Raw genomic sequence first — 23,718 nt, 5'->3', positions numbered from 1 at the left:
GTACACAGCATTTTTTTTATTTATTGAGGTTCAATAGATCGAGGAAATATTTACGAAAGAGTATTCTTTTCCTAATATTTTTATCTGTTATTTTAATTCTACGACAAAGATTCAGACTGCTTATTTAACCATTGTCACTAATTGTTGTTGCGAGTTCGTATCGTGTCCGGGTGCTGCAATTTAACACATTAGGTTCTGCGACTTAGGTTCGAGCAAGCCCTGTCTTAGCGCGGTGAGAAGGGCGCGCGGCGGACAAGAGCACGCGCCGCGCCAGTCGTCCAGGTCCAGCGCCCACAGCGCCGCGCCCCGCGCCCCTTCCAGCCTTAACGCTGTCGTGGCTGCCATTGCATCCTGAGGCCGCATGTATGATACCCATCGCGATCCGCTCACCGCATACGTACCTTTTTCATTGGTCATTACGTCCCACGAGGTAGATTCGGTTTGGGCGCAAATCTGCATATTTATGAGCATTTTTACTTAAGATAGGAATTTGTAAGAGCTGTTACAATTTTAAACAAGTTAATATGTTTAGGTTCATTTAAATTTGTAATAAAAGGTATCGCTTTGCACTTGAAATTATACGAACTGACTTTAAATATTAGATTAGCTATGAATAAGTGATTGATCAAGTTTTTCTAAAACTTCAATTATATCAAAACAAATTTTGTATTATTTACCTCATTGTAGGCAAGGAATCCGGGTATTCGCGTGTAAGGGCCTGGCATACCCGGTCCGGCTATAGGTGCACCGACGCCTGTGCTCAATTCGCTTCGAAGAGTATAAGAGCGACCGTATGCAGGGACTCCCATCACTAGTTGATTAACTGGTACTATACTGGACCAGAAACTTATAATCGCAGCCTACAAAAATAAACAAAAGTAATTTAAAAATAAATAAAAATGGCCGTATCGTATTAGTACCTAGGTACTTAGGCAGACAGCTAAGCTACGTAATTCCACACTAATTCGTACTTATTTTCTACTCAATAAAACTGCCAGGATTATTCACGAAAAGTAGAAGTATATTCTGTATATTATGAAGATATCGATTTCTCTTTCAGTTTTAAAATATTGTACTTACTAAGCTATCCAAATTATGAGGTTCATTGTTCATTAATGGTAAAAGGTAAGCAGTTCTCTTGGAGTCTGTTTCGTAATAATCATTTGCTGCTATCGCAATCCAGTCAAGTGTGGCTGACAACACAGAGGGGTCATAGGCCACTGCTGCAACTTCAGGGTTTGGAGCTACTATTGCCGAGAACTCCAAATTATGTGGGCGTAATATTTTGGACAGCTCTACGAGAAGAATACTGAAATGGTCTTTTTCAGTCGTATCTTTTCCGGTACACGGTGCCTAAAAATGGATAATTTTTCAAAAATGTAATAGTTTAATATTTTTAGAAAGGAATTTTAGCAAAATTATTTTAATTTCATTTAGAAATCTTTAAAAAAATTTATCTTTTGTTAGATACTTAAAAACAGCTATATACGAACAATTATGTTCCCATGGAAGTTATAGGCTGGTTGTTCGGCCATCAATATGGATACAACGTAAATTCTTTAATCCTAATTTTACATATATAGAACATTTAAAGCTCTTCCAGATTATTTATAATTATTTTCCTCACATTCCGAATTCTGTTTAAAATTATTTTATGTAAGACAAAATATTATTTTACCTCCTTGCAAACAGGATATTGCCAAGCGATCTGTACGCCATCAAATCTCCATTTTTGAATGAACTTCAATAGTGAACTTCCAAATATTTTCCTTTTGTCTTGGCTTGCAGCCATTTGACTCCATTTCTCATCCATCGAGTTTTCAATTCCACCGACTCCAAGAATTATTTTTACACCCTTGAATTTCAGTTCCGTGATTTTTCCATAGAAATCTGTGAAACAAATGATTTAAGGTACAACGTCAATTAAACAATACTTATACATTTTCAATTTTATTTCTATATGCTTTATATACCGTTACTAATGTCCAGCTCTGGATTACCGGCAACCACTGTATTACTGTCGCCGTCAAGATGCGCCCAAGAATATATAATGTGTGAGCAAAGTGATGGCTCAATTTGTTCGGGCCCAAAGCTCCCATTGCCTTGCCTATAATATATTAAGTATTTATTATAAAATGAATAATACATTTTGATTCAAGTATTTAAAAAAAATATAAAAGTGATATGTTTTACCGAAAATTACGATGCCCATTGTTTTATAATTTAAATAATTTAAAGGGGCTTGTATTTTATATGATTTCAGAGTTTATGTTATTATGGAAGGTGATAATAGTATTTTATTGAAAATTTGTAAGAATTTGATAAGATATTTTCTTTAAATATACCGGTTTCATCCTTGAGTTTGTTACAGCTCATAGCTTAACCGTATTACTTACCTATAATATGCCCAGTTAGTAAAGTAGCACGCAATGATAGGCTTGAATTCATAATCTACTTCATTGCTGTTATCTTTTATTTTCAAGCTGTTCTTACTTTTACATTTCGACTTATTCGGGAAATCACAATGATTCTGCAAATATGAAGGACAGCTCATAAATGACGTACATATTTTTTATCTATACGAAGTGTACTTTGTATTGAAGATAACGTTTTTTTATCAATATGAAAACATGAAAGATTCTCATAGTGATAAATTTGGATTACTTCATTCAATTAGCAGGTCTAATTATACATCATTAGAGCTTGTCGCTTTGTCTAGATGAACCTTTCGAGATGTTCACTTTTTATCTTTTAATAATTTTTGTGTTACACTTTAAAATAATATGATTTGTTGATAAGAACTGTCAATTGATTTCCAAAAAAACAACAGTCCGTAGAAATCTTTGATATTTCTTATTCCAACATCTCGTTCGTAAATATTTACGTTAAAATAGCAACTACATTGATTAATAAGCTACTATATATTATATAGTCATAGTTACAAACAAGATGAGCATAATATGAACTCCAATATTTACCTGATTCCAAACAAGTGGTGCAGGGCAAGTAAGTTGAATGTATTGTTCATTGATGCACAAATAATATTTCGCACAATCCGTTTGGTCTTCTTTAAATACGACACCAGAACAAGTTTTACCCTCAAGCGATGATCCCTATGACATTTTAAAAATTATTATTTGTCACATTAAAGTTTTTTTTTTATCGAGAAGAATACGAACTTACATCATTGACAATTTCGACGTCTGAAAGAGAACCAGTAGGTGGTGCGATAGGTTCGTCTGTCGTTGTAGCAACGGCTGTAGGTGTACTTTGAACTGTAACAATAGTATGTTACACTTGTTAATTATTAATAATTCATTACATGAGATACTTAATAAGAAAAATAGAACATATCGGATTTTATAAAAATAAATCTGACACGCCCTAAAACAATTTCAGTAAAATTCATATTTTATATAACACTCGACTAACTCTCTTCAAAAGCACAATGCGGTGGAGCTTCCTTTCCCCGCAGTACATGGTTGATATTGGCCAACAGCGGTGATTGTCCACAGCCACAGTGTCTTCCAGTAAAGTCATCGAGGTCGAGTGCCCACGCCATGTTGCCACCAAGTCCCATAGCGCGTACGTATTCTGCCTTGTGCCGCACCATGAAGTCATCGTCGAAAGAAACCCATTGGTCGTTTAGCGTTGCGTATGGTCCCATTCTACCGCCAGGGTCGCGAACAACTTGCCAGCCCTGGACTCTCACTCGTTCACATATCTGAAACAGGTGCACAAATCTTTATAATAAAAATTAACACTTCACTTAAATTAAGTAATTCATAACAGATTTATGAATAAATTAGCCCTCTATCTTGGCCTTATAGGAACGTGATAAGCATATTGCAAATACAACTCTATAAATTCAATAGAGGCCTGGCATATTGAGTTCGAGTATTAATTCTCTGAATAGGGTAATGTGTCTGTATTTTTCATTTTTAAAAATCATTACAAAAACGTAAACGTGTATACTTTACTTTTTTAGTGGAGAACATATTGCTAAATTAAAATTAAATATTTTGTGTAATTTCCAGTTGAGATATTTTACCTTTAGTAATAAGATTATATTAATATATATACCTCATAGAATGATAGAAATCCTCGTGCTCTGGTCTCATCTCCTGCTTCACCACCAGCGTAAGTGGGTGCTCCTAAGCCATTACCTGAGTTTTCTACTAATGAGAAAGACTGTCCATAGAAAGGAACACCCATAACAAGCTTATTACGTGGTGTGCCTTTGTTTATCCAATAGTTTACCGTAAAGTTCTGAAAATTAATACGAAATTTTGAAAAACTGAATTTGTTCATCTTTAAATCAGTATCATATATTTTTATGATTGCATTACCGTATTAAATGTTTTATCGTCGTCAGCTTCGTGAGCATACATAGGAGCAATATGACCAGTTTTCCCATCCCATTGTCCATGGAAATCATACGTCATCAATGAAATCCAGTCCAAATTCTTAGCCAAGACCGGTATGTCATATGCTAAAAACAAAAATAAAGAGAAGTAAGAGTATTTGCCAAAATTATTTAAAAATGAAGCAGAAACTGAAAATAACGAAGTGTCTACCTAAGTCTATGACTCTTTTGCTCGCAGAGACAGCAGCAGACAGAAGAAGTCCTCGAGGCTCGAACGCAGCACGTAATTCTTTGACCAAAGCGGCAAAGCCTTGTTTATCGGAACTGGGTCCCTTTTCACACTCAACCTTTTATAAAATAATTTACGACATGAATTACCCAGTTCTATTTAGATTAAATTAAATAAAAAATCTTTTACGCAAACTTTATTCGATGATTATTAGTATGAACGAGAATTTGTGTAAATAAATAAAATAATATATTGTGTACAGATAAGCTTTACCTGCCAACATCTTGGGTATTCCCAGTCAAGATCTAAGCCATCAAATCCGTGTTGTCGAATAAAGTCAATGGCTTGTACAATAAATTTCCTTCTTGCTGAAGGATTATTTACTAATCGTGAGTACTTGTCACCTGCAGAGTCGTTCCAACCTCCTAAGCCTAAGACTACTTTTACACCATGACTTTTTAAGGCTACGACCTTTTCGTAAAATTCTGAAAATTAGATTTGTTGATTATTGACAAAACATAATTTCGCAAATAATTCACCATTTATAATGATACTTTAGGAACTTACTGTTTTCAACGTCTAACCAATTGTCATGTGGTTTCATTACTAATTTTGTACTGTCCAGTACAGCAAAGGCGTATACTATATGTGTGCATAGTGACGGATCTATATTACTGGGAGTATATTTACCAGCAGTCGGCCTGGAAAGAAAAAAATAAAAAATCAGAAAAATTATAAATCTACTTTCAATTTTAAACTAAGATATTTAGGAAAAGACATCTTACCTGTACCAAGCCCAATTAGTATAGTAACAGACAATTTTATATTCCTCTTGTACTTCGTCATTAACAACTGCAACTGTCGTGGGTTTCTTTGTTGTTGTTGTTGTTGTTGTTGGACGTGAGGTAGTGTGTTTATTATGTGTGGGTTTGACTGTGGGTTTATTATATGCAGGTTTTACTTCTATATCTTCAAAATCATCATCATCTAAAGAATTTTCATCAACAGGTTTTAGGGGCACTGACTCCGGGTCTACTTTTGAATCTAGTAGGGAGTTTTTGATTGCATTCAAAAGTGGATATTTCCCTTGATTACACCTAAAAAAAGCGTTTATATATATTATTATATTATACTTTTAAAAGATGTTATAAGATATTTATTATTTTTATCATTCTCTTTCTAAGGGAGAATGAAAGTGAAAAACGAATAAAATCAGTAAAAAATATACATATTACATATGAAAAATTTATAAATTTCTCTAAATAAAGGGAAAAGAATGATCTGATTACCACCATCAAGGCATGTCACTCTTGATTAATCTCTAATAAAAAGAATGAAGTATAAAAATTATACTAATGAAGTGAATACCAAAATAAAATATACTTTATTCAAGTAGACTCTTGCAAGCACATTTGAATCCTCATTTTACATTAAATTTAAGTTTACCTGTGCTCGCAATGTACTTTTTACCGAGAAGAACTGTCAAGTAACTCATTAGTTACTCTTTTCCGTACAATAAATTACATAGAATACTAAATACAATAAGTGAATTATTACTTATACTGAATGGAAATCAATAAATACTAACTCCACAATATTTTATCATTATCATTTGTCAATATCACTAATACGCCTTCTTAATAAAAGTTTTCTTAATAGAATAAAATATATCAAGTTTAAAGAACTTAAACAATTAGGTATATTGTTTGAAACATTACTAACCTGTTCTTGAAATCGTCGAGATCAATCGCCCAAACCATACCGCCACCCAAACCAAGAGATTTGATAAAGTTAACTTTACTTTTAATTATATCGACATCGTCGAACGATACCCATTGGTCGCCTTTATAAGCGTAGGGACCCATACGGTTATATTTGTCTTTAACTACTACCCAATTGCGATTTTTAATACGATCACATATCTGAAAGTAAAAGAAGATTTATATACATAGTTAAACAAAATTTATAAAAATGATGTTATGTAGATTGTAGATGTGAAAAGATATAAAATATTTTTTTGGTACCTCATAATAAGCCAGGAATCCATTTGCTCTTGTATATTCTCCTTCTTCGCCACCTGCTATCGCTGGCTTGTTGAGTCCATTGGAAACACGATTATCCCAATGTGAATATGTTGTGAAACTTTGACCGTACAGAGGTATACCCATAACAAGCTTAGATGCAGGTGCACCTTTCTCCATCCAATAATGCATAGTGTAATTCTATAAAAAGGAAAAAAATAAATAATAAGCTTTAAAAAAAAACAGTAAAAATAAACAAAGCCTACGAATATATACAAAATTAATTAATATCGAAATTAAACTATACTTACAGCATTAAAATAAGTATTGTCATCATCTGGATGATAGTAAAGTGGAGCAAGATGACCAGTCTTCTTGTCCCACTGACCATGATAATCATAAGTCATCACCGCGATCCAATCTAAATAATGCGCCAAGGTTGGTACATCATAACCAGCGTCTATGACCATCTTGCTGGGTGATACAGCAGAAGATAAAAGAAGCCCTTTTGGTCTAAAAACAGCAGATAGTTCTCGAACCAGATCAGCAAAGCCATCTTTATCAGAATCAGGACCTTTAGAGCAATCCACCTAAAAATAATATGGTTTTAAATTTTAAACTTATTGAAAATAAAAATATATTATAACAAATAACTGCAACATACCTGCCAGCACTTAGGATACTCCCAGTCCAAATCCAGTCCATCAAATCCGTATTTTTCTATAAACTGCACAGTATGACTGATAAATCTTGCGCGTGCTTGAGGATCATTAACTAACTTGGAATACTTATCACCAGCAGAATCTTTCCAACCGCCGATAGCTAAAGACACTTTAGCGCCGTACTTTTTATAGTCCACCACACGCTCGTAGAAACCTATGTAAATTAAATAATAATATATTTATAGACGGTATACCGATGATATGTACTAGGTTTTATTGAATTTTACTTACGGTTTTCTGTGTCAGACCAGGGATCATGTACTGTTATCAGGCCGTCTTGTTCTCCTAAAACAGCAAATCCGTAGACAATGTGAGTGCAAATTGACGGGTCCATGTCTTCTGGGTTGAATTTTCCTAGTCCTGGTCGATACCACGACCAATTTGTATAGTAACATACGAGTTTATAGCGTGCTAAAATAAAAATATTAAATTTGTTTTAGTTACTATTATATGGCTTTATGTGCTTAAAATATGTTAAGGCTTCATTCTTAATATAAATAAAATTAAATCATGTATAGATTAAAATCTTACTGTTTAATAGCTCTGGTTTAGTTGCAGGGTCCACTAAATCAACATCAACAACAATTGGTTTAGACTGTACGGGACTATCAGACTCAGAATCTATTACAGTAGGTTCTGTTGTCGTTGTAGTTGTAGTTGTAGTCGTCGTTGTTACTTTCTGAACTTTACAATGAGCGTTACTTGGCCAGTCGCAGATTTGTTTCTCCTGTTCGAATATTCAAAATATTAAAAATTAAATAATATACTATTATTTTTGATATTTTGTCTAATTATATACTTGCAGACAAAGAACATTGTGCAAATTTGATAAATAACATTCATTAATTAGTTATTCTACTAATTGAGATAAATATGAACACGTTACCAGGTTCCAGTGCAAGCCAGCGCTACATGAAAACTCTTCGAATTTGCCAAACAGGCAGTGTAAGTATCGAGAGCAATCTAAAGGATCAGCGGCGTATTGCCCACTTTCACAGAACACTGAAAACAAAGGAACATAATGTCGTTTTAATATACTAGTTAGAGATTGCTTTCATAATGACACATTACTAAAAACTTAACAATCTAAAAAATAATCTTACTTGGTTTTTCTTCCGGAATTTGCAGCATAGCGCTAGGTTTTATTTCCGCAGGGGCAGAAGTTATTTGTCGCCTGTCAGTGCAAGAGTTTCTCGAAGGGAAGTCACATTGCGAATTTTGTGTGTTCCATACGAGACCGGGCGCGCAGCTCTGTGCAACGAGCACGCCATTTACGCACACGTAGAACTTCTCGCAGCGAGGATGCGCGTGATATGTGCCAGTTGCACATCGCTGGATAGAAACATGGTTATACAATTTATAGTTCTTATATACAAAATTTTACAATTGTTCATTATTATGCTCTCTTGGAAATCGAATAGGCCTAGATAGTAAAGCCTTTCATATTAATATATTTTATAATTTGTAAAATTTTTGTTTCTAATTTAATCTTGATCGAAAGTGATTGAATAAAAATAATAATAATAAAAATAGAAAAATAAAATTTTATGTTTACGTTTAGACTTATTTGTTACTAGTTTTCGGACGCAACGTCGCTCACGTTTTAGATCGTCAGGTGTTAGACATAAAAGTAGCCAAAGAAAAGAACGGAAAATGGGGATACGTTGGTCTGTTTGTTACCTCATCACAACGAAACACTTAAATATTGTTAACGAAATTTGATGAGACAGAATCGCTACAGAACAGCCCGTTCTACTAGAGTATAATTAGTAACTATCTAAGTAACTAAAGCATAACTACAATACTTTCATCTTTTAATAATCTAATCATCATATCTTACATATGAATATGAACTTAAATTAATACTTACTGTTGGTATTTGATACTGGCCGGTTTGGGTCACAGTAGTAGTAGGTCTCGCTGTTGTTGTAGTTGTTCTTCTAGTTGGTGGTCTTCGAGATGTCGTAGTAAATATACTCTGGAAGGGTGGTCTGGTAGTTCTGTCTGGTTGCCTTGCTACAATTATACATAAAATATCGTTTTAATCATGAGATAACTTTAAGTAATGTATTTTTATAATTTTAATTTTTACTAAATTGAGTATATATATTTATAAATCAATACATTTAATATTTCTTATTGCTTTCATTAGGTAATCAAAGGTACCTTCACACATAGCGAATTCGATCCAGTCACAGCGATTTGTGCGCTTGTCCCAGTGTAGGCCGGGCGGGCACAGCTGTTTGCGCCAGCGTCCGCCAACGCACAGTAAATATGAATCGCAAGTTGATGCTGGAGCGTGCATTTCATTCAGACCACATTGGCCGTCTTCAGATGGTCGATCAACTACTGCAGCTGCTGCAAAATATAAAAATTTATTAACTAATTATGTTTCCAAGCCTATATATATTTTTTTCAGCTATTATTATTTATCGTACTATTAATTTAATATGTTGATTTAAATAGCCAAAGTGTAAAAAATATTTAATTCCCTAAGTTTGTTATCATCAATAAAGTCGATAGTTTCATAATAAACCTATTATAATATACATTTTATATATATTCATTACATAAATGTTATCTTACACTACTACTACAAATGGCTAATTTTTAACTATTTAGGGTCCTATTTGTCCTACGTAGAACTACTAACCCTGTGTCATCGGGTGCAACAAATTTTGATGCTTGTTCTTTGTGGAACAATTTTTCGTAGAATATTTTGTTATTTTCTTTCGAACTCACCTTATATTATTATTAAATTAAACGAGAAGTTTCAGTCATAATTATTTCTTAGGTTGGTATTTATGATAGCGTAAATCGAATAAAGAGGCATTTATATGAAAACATATATTATTTTCAAGTAACTTACATGTTGTTGTCGGTGGCCTTGTTGGTTTAGTTGCCGGCCGAGACGGTCTCGGGGCTGTCGTAGTTGTTTTTGGAGTTGAACCTAAAGTAATAGAAAATTATAGGTTGAGTTTATTAAGCAAATACAGTAAAAACTAGAAAATAATTATATATGTTCATTGTTCATATTATCTCAACACCGTAAATAAATTCCAAGATAAATTGTAAACAGTCATCTCTTATTTTGAACAAATAATAATTTCTTACTTCCACTACATTTAGCATATTTGGGCCAGTCGCAGTGTTTCTGCGCGGCGCTCCAGTGCAGGCCGGGCGCGCAGTGCTGCAGGCGCCACACGGAGCCGTCACAGTGCAAATACGAGTTACAGTCACCCACAACCTCGTGATACTCTTGACCGTTACATGGTCGACCTTCTGACACGCCGTCTATGAAAATATAATCATATTGTTTTTAAGACATATATACTACATATACTTTTAATAATACATATGTTAGTAATATAAAATATTTAGTTACCGTGAATAGCAGCTGTAGTTGGTCTGCCAGTTGTAGTTGTAGTCGTTGTCGTTGTCGTAGTAGTGGATGTAGTAGTAGTACGTCTAGTGGTAGTAGGTCTAGGTGGTGGTCGTGATGTCATAGGTGCCAATGTAGTGGTCGCTGTGCTTGCTTCACTATTTGATGTTGCTGAAATGAAAATATTTTTTGATTAATGAACTCATATGAACGGATAAATATAAATAAATACTATGCAACTTTATTATAGATGTTATGTAAATAAAAACATTTATTAAATCAAAAAATTGCAGCTATTGAGATACATATATAAGCAAGTGAAGTGAAAGTTATAAAGTATTTTTTTACCTGTGCACTTAGCGAAGCTAGGCCAATCACACCTTTTAGTTTTTGCGGACCAGTGAAGACCGGGTGCACAGCGGTGCTTCCGCCAATGCCCGGCCTCGCACTGTAGGTAGGCTTCGCAGTCACCTGGCGCGTCGCGGTATTCACCCACCTCACACAGTGAGTCTTCAACATCTAAATGTATATTTGTCAATTACAATTTGAATATAAACGGTTACGACATACACATATACCTGTATATTTTTTTCTGTCGTATCTTTGTTAGGTTTGCGACTTACCAGATTCCATTTGAGGTGATTCAGTTGTGGTTGTGCTAGTAGTAGTTCGTCGAGTAGTTGTAGTAGGTTTTTTAGTAGTCGTCATAGGAGTCGTTGTAGGCTGGGACCACCAAGTTTGCATTGTGCTCTGAGTTGTAGTCGAGGGGTTCCATCCAGGCCAGGTTGTAGAAGTATGATGATCGTGATTAACATGACTGCCGTGGTCACCACCACCAACAATCGATCCTTTATTTAAAAGTAACAAAATGCATAAAGTAAATACATATGATTTTTAAAAAATAAAATATATATTCGATTACGACATAAGACTTTAAATATAATTCATTTTACCGTCCGATTCAGCAGGTGTAGTTGTCGGTGGCGCTGGTGTGACTGGTTGTGGTGGTCTTTCACAAGCAGATGTCGGCGGAGGAGGGACTAATCTTCCCAAAGCACGACTTGCAGCACGCAGCAGCGGCGATGGCTCGTTGCAGCACCGATTGTTAAAGTCATCCAAATCTATTGCCCATGCTGTCACACCACCTAATCCTTGCTTTTTTGCCCATTCGACCTGTGGTGAATTAGGTATGGTGAATGATATTACGTAACTGTAAAGTGTCGACAGACCATAAGGAATTTAAGTAAATGTAACTTTTAGTAAAGGTAAATAGGATTTTATTGGAAAGATTTCAAACTAATTTATAGATAACGGTACCTTTTCTGTTATAGATTTTGGATCATCGTATCCGACCCACTGGTTGTCTGAATAAGTGTAAGGTCCTGCTTTCTCCTGACGGCCTGTCTTCCACCGCAAATTTTTCACTAGGACAAAATGAAATACGTTATCAGAAATGCAATATTAAATTTTAAATACAATTTCTTTATCCATAGAAAATGAGACTACAAAAAAATATATGAAAATAAGATTTTTAAATACCTCTATAGCAGATTTCATAGTAAGCTAGCATTCCAGGTTGTTTTGTGAATTCTCCAGGTTCTCCGGGACCTGCAGCTGGTGATCCTGGTCCACTTGTTCCTTCCGTATCGGCGAGTCTGTATGACTGACCATAGAACGCGAGCCCAAGTAGCAGCTTCTTAGGATCTGCTCCTCTACTTATCAAAGCTTTTACTGCATATTCCTACGAAATATAATAATTTGTATACACAAAATCAGGGGTAAATTTTGAGATTGGGAATAAGGCCAGATATATTCATTTTGTTGTGAGTGAGGATCGATCATTTGGATGTCTACCTAAAAACATATGTATAATACACGAGCCTTTTATTTTGGTGTCACTGGAAAGACTTATTTACGGGTTTGCCTACTTTAAGTTATTATTTTTGACAGTCTGGCTTCGAGCGTAAATAACCACGCCAATTCAGGCCTCAATTTCTGGGGTTCAAGGGGTATATTTTCTATTCTTTTTTTTCAAACACTGTGATATAGTGGTCCAGTTTGTGTATAACAAAAATAAATAATGTGAACATTAAGGTTGATATTTGTTTTGTTTATAACTTACTATAGAATAATAAGATAGAGCATCGTTTTTCATCGGGACCAAAGGCGTGTGATGAGCTGTGTTTCGTTCCCATCCACCATGATAATCATATGTCATCGTGCTCATGAAGTCAGCAGCAGCAGATATGGCTGGTAAATCATAAGCCGATTCAATAACTTCCTTGTACCCGGAGAGTGCGACACCCAATTCCATATTTGCAGCATGTAAACTTTTCGATAATTCCTATAAAATTACAATAAATTGCACTTGGTTACAAACAATACAAGTATGAATTAATATGTAAGTATGTGTAGGTAAATGTTTGCATACTTGAACAAATTTTGCAAAGTTTGCCTTATCCGACTTAGCACCTTTCTTGCAATTACTCTGCCAACAGACTGGGTAGTTCCAGTCTAAATGTAGACCTTTAAAGTTATGCATTCGTAGGAAAGTAACAATCCTCTCCGTAAATCTTGCGCGTAGGGTTCGCGATGACACCAAACGCGAGTATTTGTCTCCAGCGGAATCAGTCCATCCACCCAAACCCAGTAAGACCTTAGCATCGCCCAGAGAAGTGACACGTTCGTAGAGGTCTAAAATGCAAAGAGTGATGTGATGAACGCAATTTTATACAAATGTTATAAAGAAGGACGGTATATTACGTTATGAAACTAAAAAGTACTAAACTAGTATTTAGCTAATGAGTTGTAATTGTGCTCGTAATATTGTAAAAGAAACAAGTAGATATATTACAATTATTACGTGGATTAAATCGTAGGTACTTTAGTATCACTTACTATTAGTGATGTCAGCCCAAGGATCAAACTCTTTAGCAATAAGTTCGTCGTGTGATAAAGAGGCATACGCATATACAATGTGAGTGCACAGTCTAGTATCTATATGTTCCGGGACAAATTTGCCATCGCCTCTTCTATAGAAAGCCCAGCTGGTCATGTAGCAGACTACGCGCTTTTCATTATCATTTCCTGAAAAAAAAGTTATATACTATATATATATAAGTTTGTATATTTACACGAATATGGAGTAACAACATTACAAAATATAAATAAATTAAAAAATAGTAATTAGAGATTTTTATATAGGTCGATTTTCTCATCAAGTTTTTGTTGTCGTTGTTGTTTTCATCTAGATAATTAAGGCTTTTCACCCATGAAATCTGAGACGCCTTTACGAATTTAATATCTTATTTGTTAGTATCAACTTTGGGGTTTAGTTTATGAAAGGAAAATTACAAATACATATTTTACATACTTTATTACTCTCCGCGGTTTCGGTTAATATAATATGAAATAAAAAATATTTTCAAAAAAATACCTTTTCTATTTTCTGCATGATAAGAATTAACTAGACGATCAGATTCCATACTTTGAATCTCCTTGTGGGTTCCACTATTCCACTGTAAAAGAAACATTTTATATTTGAGTACTGGTAAAAATATATGTATAACTTCCGAGAGCTAACCTTGGCCGTGCGAGATAATTACATTCAAAATTCGAAATCACATTAGCGGCAAAACCTAAACCTCGAAATTAGATTATCAAATTTATAACTTTATTCTTTATTAAAAAATGTATTTATATAAATGTATTCATCTAACTATAATAATAATTACCTCAAAATCAGTTTCATATGCTTGAGCCAAGAAACGAGTAGCCTCTTCGACACTAATTCTAAGACTTTGCCCGGGAATACATTTGCCGACATCTTGGTGACTGTAATAAAATTAATTTTATTTTTGCACATTTTTGATATAACTCAACATAAAAATATATTGTCAACAAAACAAAAATATAAGATAATCGAAAAAGGTTTCAACCTTTATAAAATTAATCTTCTAAAAAAAATTTAACAGGTTAGAGAAAATGTACAATATAATATGGAAAATAAAAATGGTCTCTCTATTTGCTACTTGCAAAACTACAGAGTCAGCCAGTTTGTAAGTTATATTTTTGTGTGCTTATTTGTGTTTGTAATTTATCTCGTGCCTAGCGGTAAAGAAAAACATCGTGAGAAATCCTGCGTGTGTTTTATTTCAATGGAATTCTGCTACACGTAGATCCACCAAACCGCATTGGAGCAGCGTGATGGAATAAGCCAAAACTTCTCTTCAAAAGAGGGAGATACTTTTACTAGTTACAGCTTAACTCACAAGCTCTTTCTGTTAGCTTTGCAATTAGCAAAATATACCTAAGATAAACTATTCAAATAATATTTCTCTGACTGATATAATCAAAGTAATCTTACCCACAAAAACCAGTCGAAGGATCGTAAAGCCTTTCATCTTCGCAAATCATTCTATAACTGATCCCTCCTGTACAGAAATGGAAGTGTGCGCAGGATTCTTCGTCGGAGGCCAAGTAAGGATTTGTGGTTTCACATGATCCAATTTTAAGAGAGGACTGATCAGTGAATGTTGCTTCACCTACAAATAATTTCAAATCAGAAAGTAATATTTTTTAATATTAATTTTTTTTCAATATCTCTTATTTATTAGATTAATAAAATAAAAATAAATTACCATTCAAGCTAGTAGATATAGCACTTAAGATTGGGAAAGGCGATCCACACAGGCCGCGGAAATCATCCATATCAATAGCCCAGGCAGCGGCGCCGGCTAATCCAGTACTTGTGATAAACTTCATCTAAACGACAAAATATATTTTTAATAAACCTCAAGTATTTGAAATCCACGACCTTGCACTGGAGCATCGTGATTAAATTTCCGAAACCTCAAGAAGATAGCTCAAAGAAAATTTGATGATTTTAACATATGTACCTTTTCTAAAACAGTGTTAGGCGTATCATAGCTTATCCATTGGTTATCGAAGACAGCAAATGCATTGCCAGCTGCGTCCACACCGCTCACTCCTTTGCCTTCACGTTCATTCATACATATCTAGAATATAAAATTAATTAATTATCTTTTTTCTTGTTTTCTATTCTTTTATCTTAATAATTGTCAGTTTATTAATCAAGTAGTTACCTCAAAGTATGCTTGCATCCCTTTAGTTTGTGTATATTGTCCTTCGTCACCCCAACCATCAATAGCAGCACCAGGAGCAGGCAAAGTCGAAGCAGCTAAGGTGTAACTGCGTCCGAATAACGGAATACCAAGTACCAACTTATCAGCAGCCATGCCGTGGCGAATTATGTATTTTACCATAAATTCCTAAAAATCATTTTCAGATAATGAGTAAATTATGAATGTGTGGTTGTACTACAATATCAATTGTTGTTCCGATAAATAAGCGCCAAAACACTTTTTTACGCAATCTTCAAAGATTCTTTAAGATGTTAATTCAGTTAAAACAGTTCATTCTTGTCACAAATATATTTAGTGTAAAGTTGATTTATACTTTAGCCGTAGAGTAAACGTGTGCAGTAAAAGCTATTTAGTGCATTTGTGCTAATTATAAGTAACTGATAAACAAAGTGAACCTTTTCTTAAATTAACAAGAATTAAGGTCAATGACCAACGGACATAAGTTATTTTTATACGTTTCATTTTTTTTTGTAAATTTACCTTTTTTTTGAAGATTCTCAGTGGCATAGTAATTATTTTATTAACTTTATGTTAATCGGCTGCTTTATGTATAAATGTTGTGAAGTGGTTGATTAGTTAAATAATGCTGTCTTCTTCTTTCGAATGTAAAGTAAATAGTGATAGACAGAAAGAAACTTAGTTTAATTAAACAAGGATAATATAGATGGTTGTAGATATTTCTTAAATGTTATTAATTAGATTTTTAACTAAATAATTAGTATTAAATAAAACCCTTACTATGTTATCGAATCGTTGATCTCTTCCACCGGCACCGGGGTCTCTATGAAGTGGGCTATGCTGTAATGCTTTCGATGGAGGATCTTCACGTTTCGAGTGTGTCATGTCCCAAGCCTGTAGAATTGTATAATCCGTTGCTCCACTGACTGCACTTAGATCGTACCCATCTTCTATTTGGTATCTGAATACATTTGTTTTATTATATTAAACAATGCCTTAACTAAACAAATACTCTTATAAATGGGTCTGAGAGTTCATTATTACCTGAATGGTGGAAGGACAGTCGATAAGAGATAACCGTACGAAGAGAATTTTTCCCGAAGTTCGTATAAGAGTGTAGTTAATAGCTCTTTTTCCTTTTCGTCCTTGTCTCCTGCATTATAAAATATTAAAATTTAAGTTTGATGGTACTGGTTGACTGGTCCTAATTTATGGGTCGTATCAAGTTATTTTCACTTTTATTTACCTGCGTATACCCAGTGAAGGTCGAGACCATCAAAATCATGTTCTTGTAGGAAGGTGAGCGCACTGTCGATAAATGAATTACGTCTGTAGGGTTCTTGAACCATTTCACTAAATAAACGCTCCATACCCTCACCGCCGACACTTATTATAACTCGAAGACCTGAAATACGACGCTTCAATCCCGTGGCGATGCGGTAACCACCTGTACGAAAATTTCCATTTACAATTATACAGCATGTTCAAAGACAACATAATATGGTTTTTTTATGTTTCATGATAAATCATCTACTTCTAGGTCGAGTTAAAATAGTAAATCACCGTTTTAAAAATGACTGATGATTCAAAATACATATTTTCATACTTGTTCAAGTACGTCTGTAACCATTAACGTCTTTTATAGATAAATTAATGATTTGGGAGAAGACATACCCTTAATAATATCATAGTCTTCGTTAGCTGATATAACTTCATATGTGTGTGGATGCAGGACCGCAAAAGCGTAGTGCAAGTGCGTGCAAGAGCGCGGCACCAACCCCGCGGTGAAGGCCAGCGGTGGCGCGCGGTACGCGGCCCACGACTCCAGGTAGCACACTACGAGGCGACGGGAGCTCGGGTCGTTCACTGTTTGCTGCATCTCTGTTGTAAATTAAACTTAATGATAATACCGTATATGTGCCTCTGTATTTAGTTGTAATTCTGTATGCATCTGTTTACGGTAATGCTTTATTTCGTAGGTATGAAATCGCGATAATGATTCATTATAATATTAATTGTGGATTTAATATAAAACCAATAATCGAAACTAATTTGATTATTTCAAAAAACGTGTAACATAAATACCTTGAAGATTAGCGTTTCCTTGCTCTAATCGTTCATCCGTCCGTGAATCACTGTAAAAAAACCACATTTCATAAAATATTTTAAGAAATTCGTTAATATGAACAATAATTATTTAAAATCCATTCTTCGACATACTACGCTTAATTACAAAACTTGTTTTATATCCCTTACTTGTTTAAGTAACTAGCAGCTCCGTAGTATTTTTTAAATTCTTCGATAGCTTCAACGTCTGCTCCCGTTCTTTTTGCATCCTAAAGAATTATTTTGTTAGTACTTAAATAAGTTACTCATATTTTATCGTAGGTACTAAAATAAAATATTACCTCTAGATATTTATATAAAGAATCACGGTCGGCTACTGGTATAGGACGTTTTTCAACAGCATCTCGTAGAGGCAGTCTTCCTTGTCCTTCTTCGTTAATGTTTCTATAAATAAGTTTTTATTTCATATACAATAATACAAATATGCTTAACGTTTGAGGCATTAATTGTAAGCAGTTATTATGGATTAATAAAAATATTTTCTCTGTCAGAATTAACCTTATAAGCTGTATTAAAATTATTTAGCACCAGCTATTTCCAAGATATCATTGTCAGACCTTGGATTAATCTCCAATAACAAGCTTGTACAAGTTCGACAATATCCTTACGGTAAAACTCGTATAAGCCTACACATACATACATTATATATACATAAATATATATTTATATATTCATTATTAATAATAATAGTATTTTTAACTTATAAAATTGCATGTTTAATTTATTTAATATTCATATGACAGTCCTTATTCAAAGATAAAAAAGACCAATATCCTCTCAATTACTCGTATAATAAACAACAGTGATGAGAGCATAAGTTCATTATATATTCATAAAAATAATGTTGTTTATACGACATTGATTGTTTTGAATAAAAACACGACATTCTTAGCGTAATATTTACCTGAGCGGTATGCTTTCCACTGAAGACCGAATAGGAGGAGCGATGGGATCGTGGTCTGGTATTGTTTCAATAGCGCTTCGAGCGAAAGGGCTCTCATCCGGATAACGCGGTGATGCGGTGACACTGATGCACAACACCGCGCACTAAACAATTATTTACCAAATTAATTACACACACGTTTGCTCAGTAGTCGAAATTAAACCATAATCATTATTGAAAATTTTAGGAAAACCCAAGTAGGTATATTAATTTTGCATATTAGGTTTGCATATTTTGAACATATTTTTTCTAATCTTATTTCCATTTATTTTATTGGTAACACTAAAGCTCGTCGATGACCACCTACTAAAAAACAAAAAGAAAATCAGTTGACAAACGAGAATGTTACCCAACTGTTTTGACTTTGCCAATTTATACGTATATAGATATTTTTAGTGGTATGAATTTAATATATGTATTTATTTTGAGCATTTTCGCATACTATATAATTGTTTCAATTCTCAAAGGATTGGAAGTGATAGCTATTCTAACGCCTAGGCCACCCGACGTACTTAATGCAGTGGTAAATTTTTTTATCTTACGTAATATACCTATATGTTTATATTCTCAGTAGCAGCTCGAAATTTGGAAGAATCATGCTGCCTGGCATGGAACGATAATTCCTCGGAAAACACGTAATTCATTGGAATTCAAGTATTCAAGGATTAGGTAGTCTCTCTTGAGCTGTCGTGACCGAAATCGGTGAGCAAGACATCATCATCGTAGCGCGTATAATATAATATATTTTGTTAAATAATAAATATATTTTTTAACGATAATATCAAAAGATTTACATGTTTATAGTAACGTAAACGGCAACATGTTTTCGTTATTGATTATACCAGTTATAGCTATTAAGATTCGGATAAATAATCAGTTTATCGAACAAAGGCTTTGCGGTTGTTGAACCTTTAAAAAAAGTTGTGTATTTATTAGTCAACAATGGGAGTAGGTATTCATTCTATGGGCACACGATTTGCAGTCACTTTTTATTCAGTTTGATGTGCTATTATGACTTACTAGTCGCAATTAATTCGAATAAAAAACGACAAAGTTGGTTCTATTCGGGGAATTCTAGGAGCTTTTTCAATGAGACTTTTAAGCATTAACGGCTTCTGCGTGACATACCGAATTAAAATCGTAAGCGTGGGCAATGTCGTCGGTCACTGAACTACCAATAAAACACCTAACAATATCTTTGCATAATTTACATAACATGATAGAGTCAAGACCAAGATCAACACTTGAGACAGGTTCACGTAAGTGTATATTTATTTACAAAACCAATATTCAAGTCAATGACCATATTAACCACAAAAATAGTTTCGGAAGTTGTATGTATTACATGGTACCTAAGCAGTCAATATATTTTATTATTATTTTTTAATAAATTATTATACTTGAAATATATCTATCAATGACAAATGATTTTTTTTTATATAATCTAATTCGAAACAAACAAAACAAATACAAATTTTTGAATAAATTAATTAAAGTTTGCAATGCAATGGTTTAAGTAATACTTATTAATAATTGTCTATTCTATTATAATAAACTACGTTTTTATGAACTATAAAATGGAATAATAATTATTGAATTCACATTTATTTACCTTTTCTATATAAACATACCCTTACATGTAAAAGAAATATAACTGATATCAAGCCTCGCCTCCCGATTGTTCTTTATTTTTTTTTGGTTTAACAACAATGAGTGAAAGGAATAAGTCGAACGTTCGATATTTTAATTCTTTAATCAGATAAATTCCATATTTAAAAAAGCATAGGATAGAATGTTCAGCCAAATACTCATATTTGGTAATTGGCACTGTTTTACAAATACCACATTTAAAACGAATATTTGATTCATTACCTAAATATTTAAACTAAATAAGTTTAAAAGCTGCGAAATATAAAAACAGACGTTTTTATCTGATTGTTTTGCAATTAGTTATAAATTTAGCTGAATCTGTTAAATCTCAATATATTTAATCCAAAAAGTAAAAATTTTCAAAGCTATATTAAATTGTTATAATATTGTGTAGTCGTATCATGTTCAAAACCTTCCGCTCCATTATGATAAAGCCATACGATACCCAACGATAAAATTGTAAGATTAATCGTGCAAAAAAATCCAATTTCGGTTTTTCTTCTAATATCAGGTCGTGATCTAATAAATAACTGCTAAACGAGCTAGTAGGTACGTTGACACGTCTCGTTCGGGAAACACGATTTGCATACAAGCATCATTGGCAGGTAGTCGAAGTCGCTTTGGGGTCATCGTCATCACAACACGACCAGTTCATGGTACCTATTCTGAAGTGACATTTAGCTAACGTTTAGGACAAAAGGCTTGCTCTTTCATAAAGAACCCTTCCAAGTTTTTTTATAATAGGCAGTGATGTGCACATTAAATCTAATCATTTCATTGATTTGCTTTAAAATTGGAAACAAACACCGTATTGCATATGTTATTTTCAAAAATAGAAATCGTAATTATGAAAAAAAAAAATGTCTACATATAGAACCTCATTTCGCATGATTGATATTTATACTCTTACAACGTTTCAAGATCATGCTCATGCTAGTAGGTAATTTGTAAGGACACAAGGAGGTAATGAAGAACTGATTTCTGATTGTTTCGATCGTCCTTGTAAAGTTCGTGCACTGCATATTCTACGTTATCATTTTCTTATGTTTATTTTAGATTCATATCTTGTACCGTAAATTATAAATAAAATAATCATCAAAAGTTAAAGTATTAAGTTAGTATTAAATTAAAGATTTCAATCTTAGCAAGTCCGAAAGAGGCAAAGTTAAAAATTTGATATATGACTTGACAAATTATTATAAAGGGTCTTCAACTTAAAACATCGATTAATAAGGTAATAACTATCTTGAGGTATTTCGTGATTATAAATACGAAATTATAATTAAATAAATATAGAAGAGTCAAGCTTCTATTTAAATGGCTTCCAAATTTAAGGACTATTTATAGATATCATTTTTTAAATAAAAATGTAAGAATTTGTTTATCATAGTGGAAAAAAAATGTCGTATTAAGGAACGACAAAGCAAACGACGATTAAAAAAAACATTTACAGAAACTGATGTTATATGTATCATGAAGAAATAAATATATACAATAGTATTTTTCGTTTTATGTAAAAAGGCACAGATTTAATTCATTCAGCCAAATTTTCTTTTTGATTTTCAAAATGTATAGGTATGAGAAAAATAAAAGAAATAAGTAATTTGTGGTGTATCTTAAAATGGCTAAAAATGATCACAAATGCTTCGAAACTAATTGTATTGACGTTGCAAAGATATTAATTTATTAATGTTTTATTTTAAATTATTAATCATAAAACACTGAGCAGGGCGTGCCGCATAAATAAATAAAAAAATATATATCCCTTTAAAATTAATAATAATTTGTCCAAAATAATATGTTTATAATTTTAGGTATTGTATTAGAATACTATCGAATTAATAAAATCAGTTTTGCCCTACTGCCCGACAAGTGTTACAAAGGTATTTGTACGAGTTTATATGCGCCATTTATGACATGCATACAGAATGAGTTATAAGACCATAAAAGTACACCTTTGAAGTGAAATTTGAAAAAGAAACATTGGTTTCGCATGCGTTCGTTACCGTTTTACAATACGAAAACATACATTTAAAAAAATGTAATCCTCGAGGATTCGAAATTCGAAGTTCGAAAATTATTGAATAAGAAAATTTAATTATTACCTATTGCATAATATTCCCTGACCCCAAAATCAATCAAATTTGATACAAATTTTATTTGTATCAAACTGTATAAATAATTTATTGGCATATCAACCTTTTCATATACTTAAGCAATAAAAAATTAAAGATCAACAACTGGTCTTAAGCTATTGTCGCGGAAAGCATAATTAAGGCTTCAAATTTAAAGCTTTCGACAGTGACGAACGAATTAACATTGTTTATATTTGTTTGTTCATGATATAATTATATATATTAATTAATATAACTGTAGTACATGGCATACATATATATTTAAATTGTCATTTTCATATTCTACGCCTTAAGGCAAAAAAACAATGTATCAATATAAGTACATTTGCGCCTTTTATGATGTCGAACGAACGATTTTTTTTGTATATTATCAATTTTACTAAACGCAGACGAAATTAGATTTTATAAAGTAAAAAATGGAAAACGAAGAGTATAAAATTAGTTAATATGAAACAAAAGCTATTACCATAATAAATTTAACAAAAATAAAATGGAAATAAGAATATAATAATTCAAATAATTGATATAATTAATTTTAATTTAAAAAAAAAACTTACCCATAATATAAATTTGAACCCCATAACGGGGAAGATATTTTTTTCACAGTGTTCCTAAATGTCTACCTGAAAAAGTTAAATAACGATCAAATGTCTTTATGATTGATTTATAAATTATTAATTATAATGGCAGCAAATATATTACTTACGTCTAATATTTTAGGTTAAAATTGATTTTATGTCCGGCTGAGAAAATTGCAACTTTTCTTGTTAAGGCTCAGCTTTCCCGGAGTCTGCGTTGTCGTCGCGATCGGCGTGCGACTGAACGGACTGCGCATGAGTCTCCTAGTGTTAATACCTCGGTGTCATCGAGCTTCGCATCTCGCACCTACGCGTATCTGTATTATGTATCAATGGAATTTTGGGACAGGTCCATCCCTAATAATATATGTACCGAGATAACAATTTAATATATATAGTTTAGTATCTTTAAACTGTGCGATTATTTGTTAATAAATCTGTC

At 33.1% G+C, this 23,718-nt stretch overlaps 1 protein-coding gene across 1 annotated transcript; it reads right to left on the bottom strand.

The window, feature by feature from the left end:
- Nucleotides 1–180: 180 nt before the first annotated feature.
- On the bottom strand, nt 181–23,321 carry LOC125064685 (probable chitinase 10). The gene is made up of 51 exons (XM_047671868.1): nt 23,256–23,321; nt 18,875–19,017; nt 18,252–18,354; nt 18,100–18,179; nt 17,929–17,978; nt 17,518–17,724; nt 17,090–17,290; nt 16,888–16,996; nt 16,624–16,804; nt 15,826–16,011; nt 15,619–15,738; nt 15,361–15,484; nt 15,087–15,264; nt 14,455–14,554; nt 14,157–14,238; nt 13,619–13,807; nt 13,152–13,414; nt 12,843–13,064; nt 12,260–12,461; nt 12,038–12,144; nt 11,674–11,893; nt 11,344–11,568; nt 11,069–11,239; nt 10,724–10,891; nt 10,453–10,632; nt 10,208–10,288; nt 9,505–9,696; nt 9,209–9,354; nt 8,442–8,670; nt 8,225–8,340; nt 7,870–8,065; nt 7,570–7,749; nt 7,281–7,492; nt 6,928–7,206; nt 6,620–6,817; nt 6,318–6,517; nt 5,381–5,692; nt 5,163–5,296; nt 4,869–5,080; nt 4,578–4,713; nt 4,350–4,492; nt 4,084–4,269; nt 3,433–3,724; nt 3,184–3,275; nt 2,979–3,113; nt 2,397–2,530; nt 1,974–2,107; nt 1,679–1,890; nt 1,081–1,353; nt 678–860; nt 181–453 (listed from the first exon to the last, which is right to left on the bottom strand). The coding sequence occupies exons 1-51, from the start codon at nt 23,277–23,279 to the stop codon at nt 181–183; spliced, it is 8,715 nt and encodes a 2,904-aa protein (XP_047527824.1). The 5' UTR covers nt 23,280–23,321.
- Nucleotides 23,322–23,718: the final 397 nt, after the last annotated feature.

This window comes from Vanessa atalanta, chromosome 6 (genome assembly GCF_905147765.1).
Source record: "Vanessa atalanta chromosome 6, ilVanAtal1.2, whole genome shotgun sequence".
Taxonomy (NCBI): domain Eukaryota; kingdom Metazoa; phylum Arthropoda; class Insecta; order Lepidoptera; family Nymphalidae; genus Vanessa; species Vanessa atalanta.
This window is presented reverse-complemented; position numbering and strand designations above follow the sequence as displayed.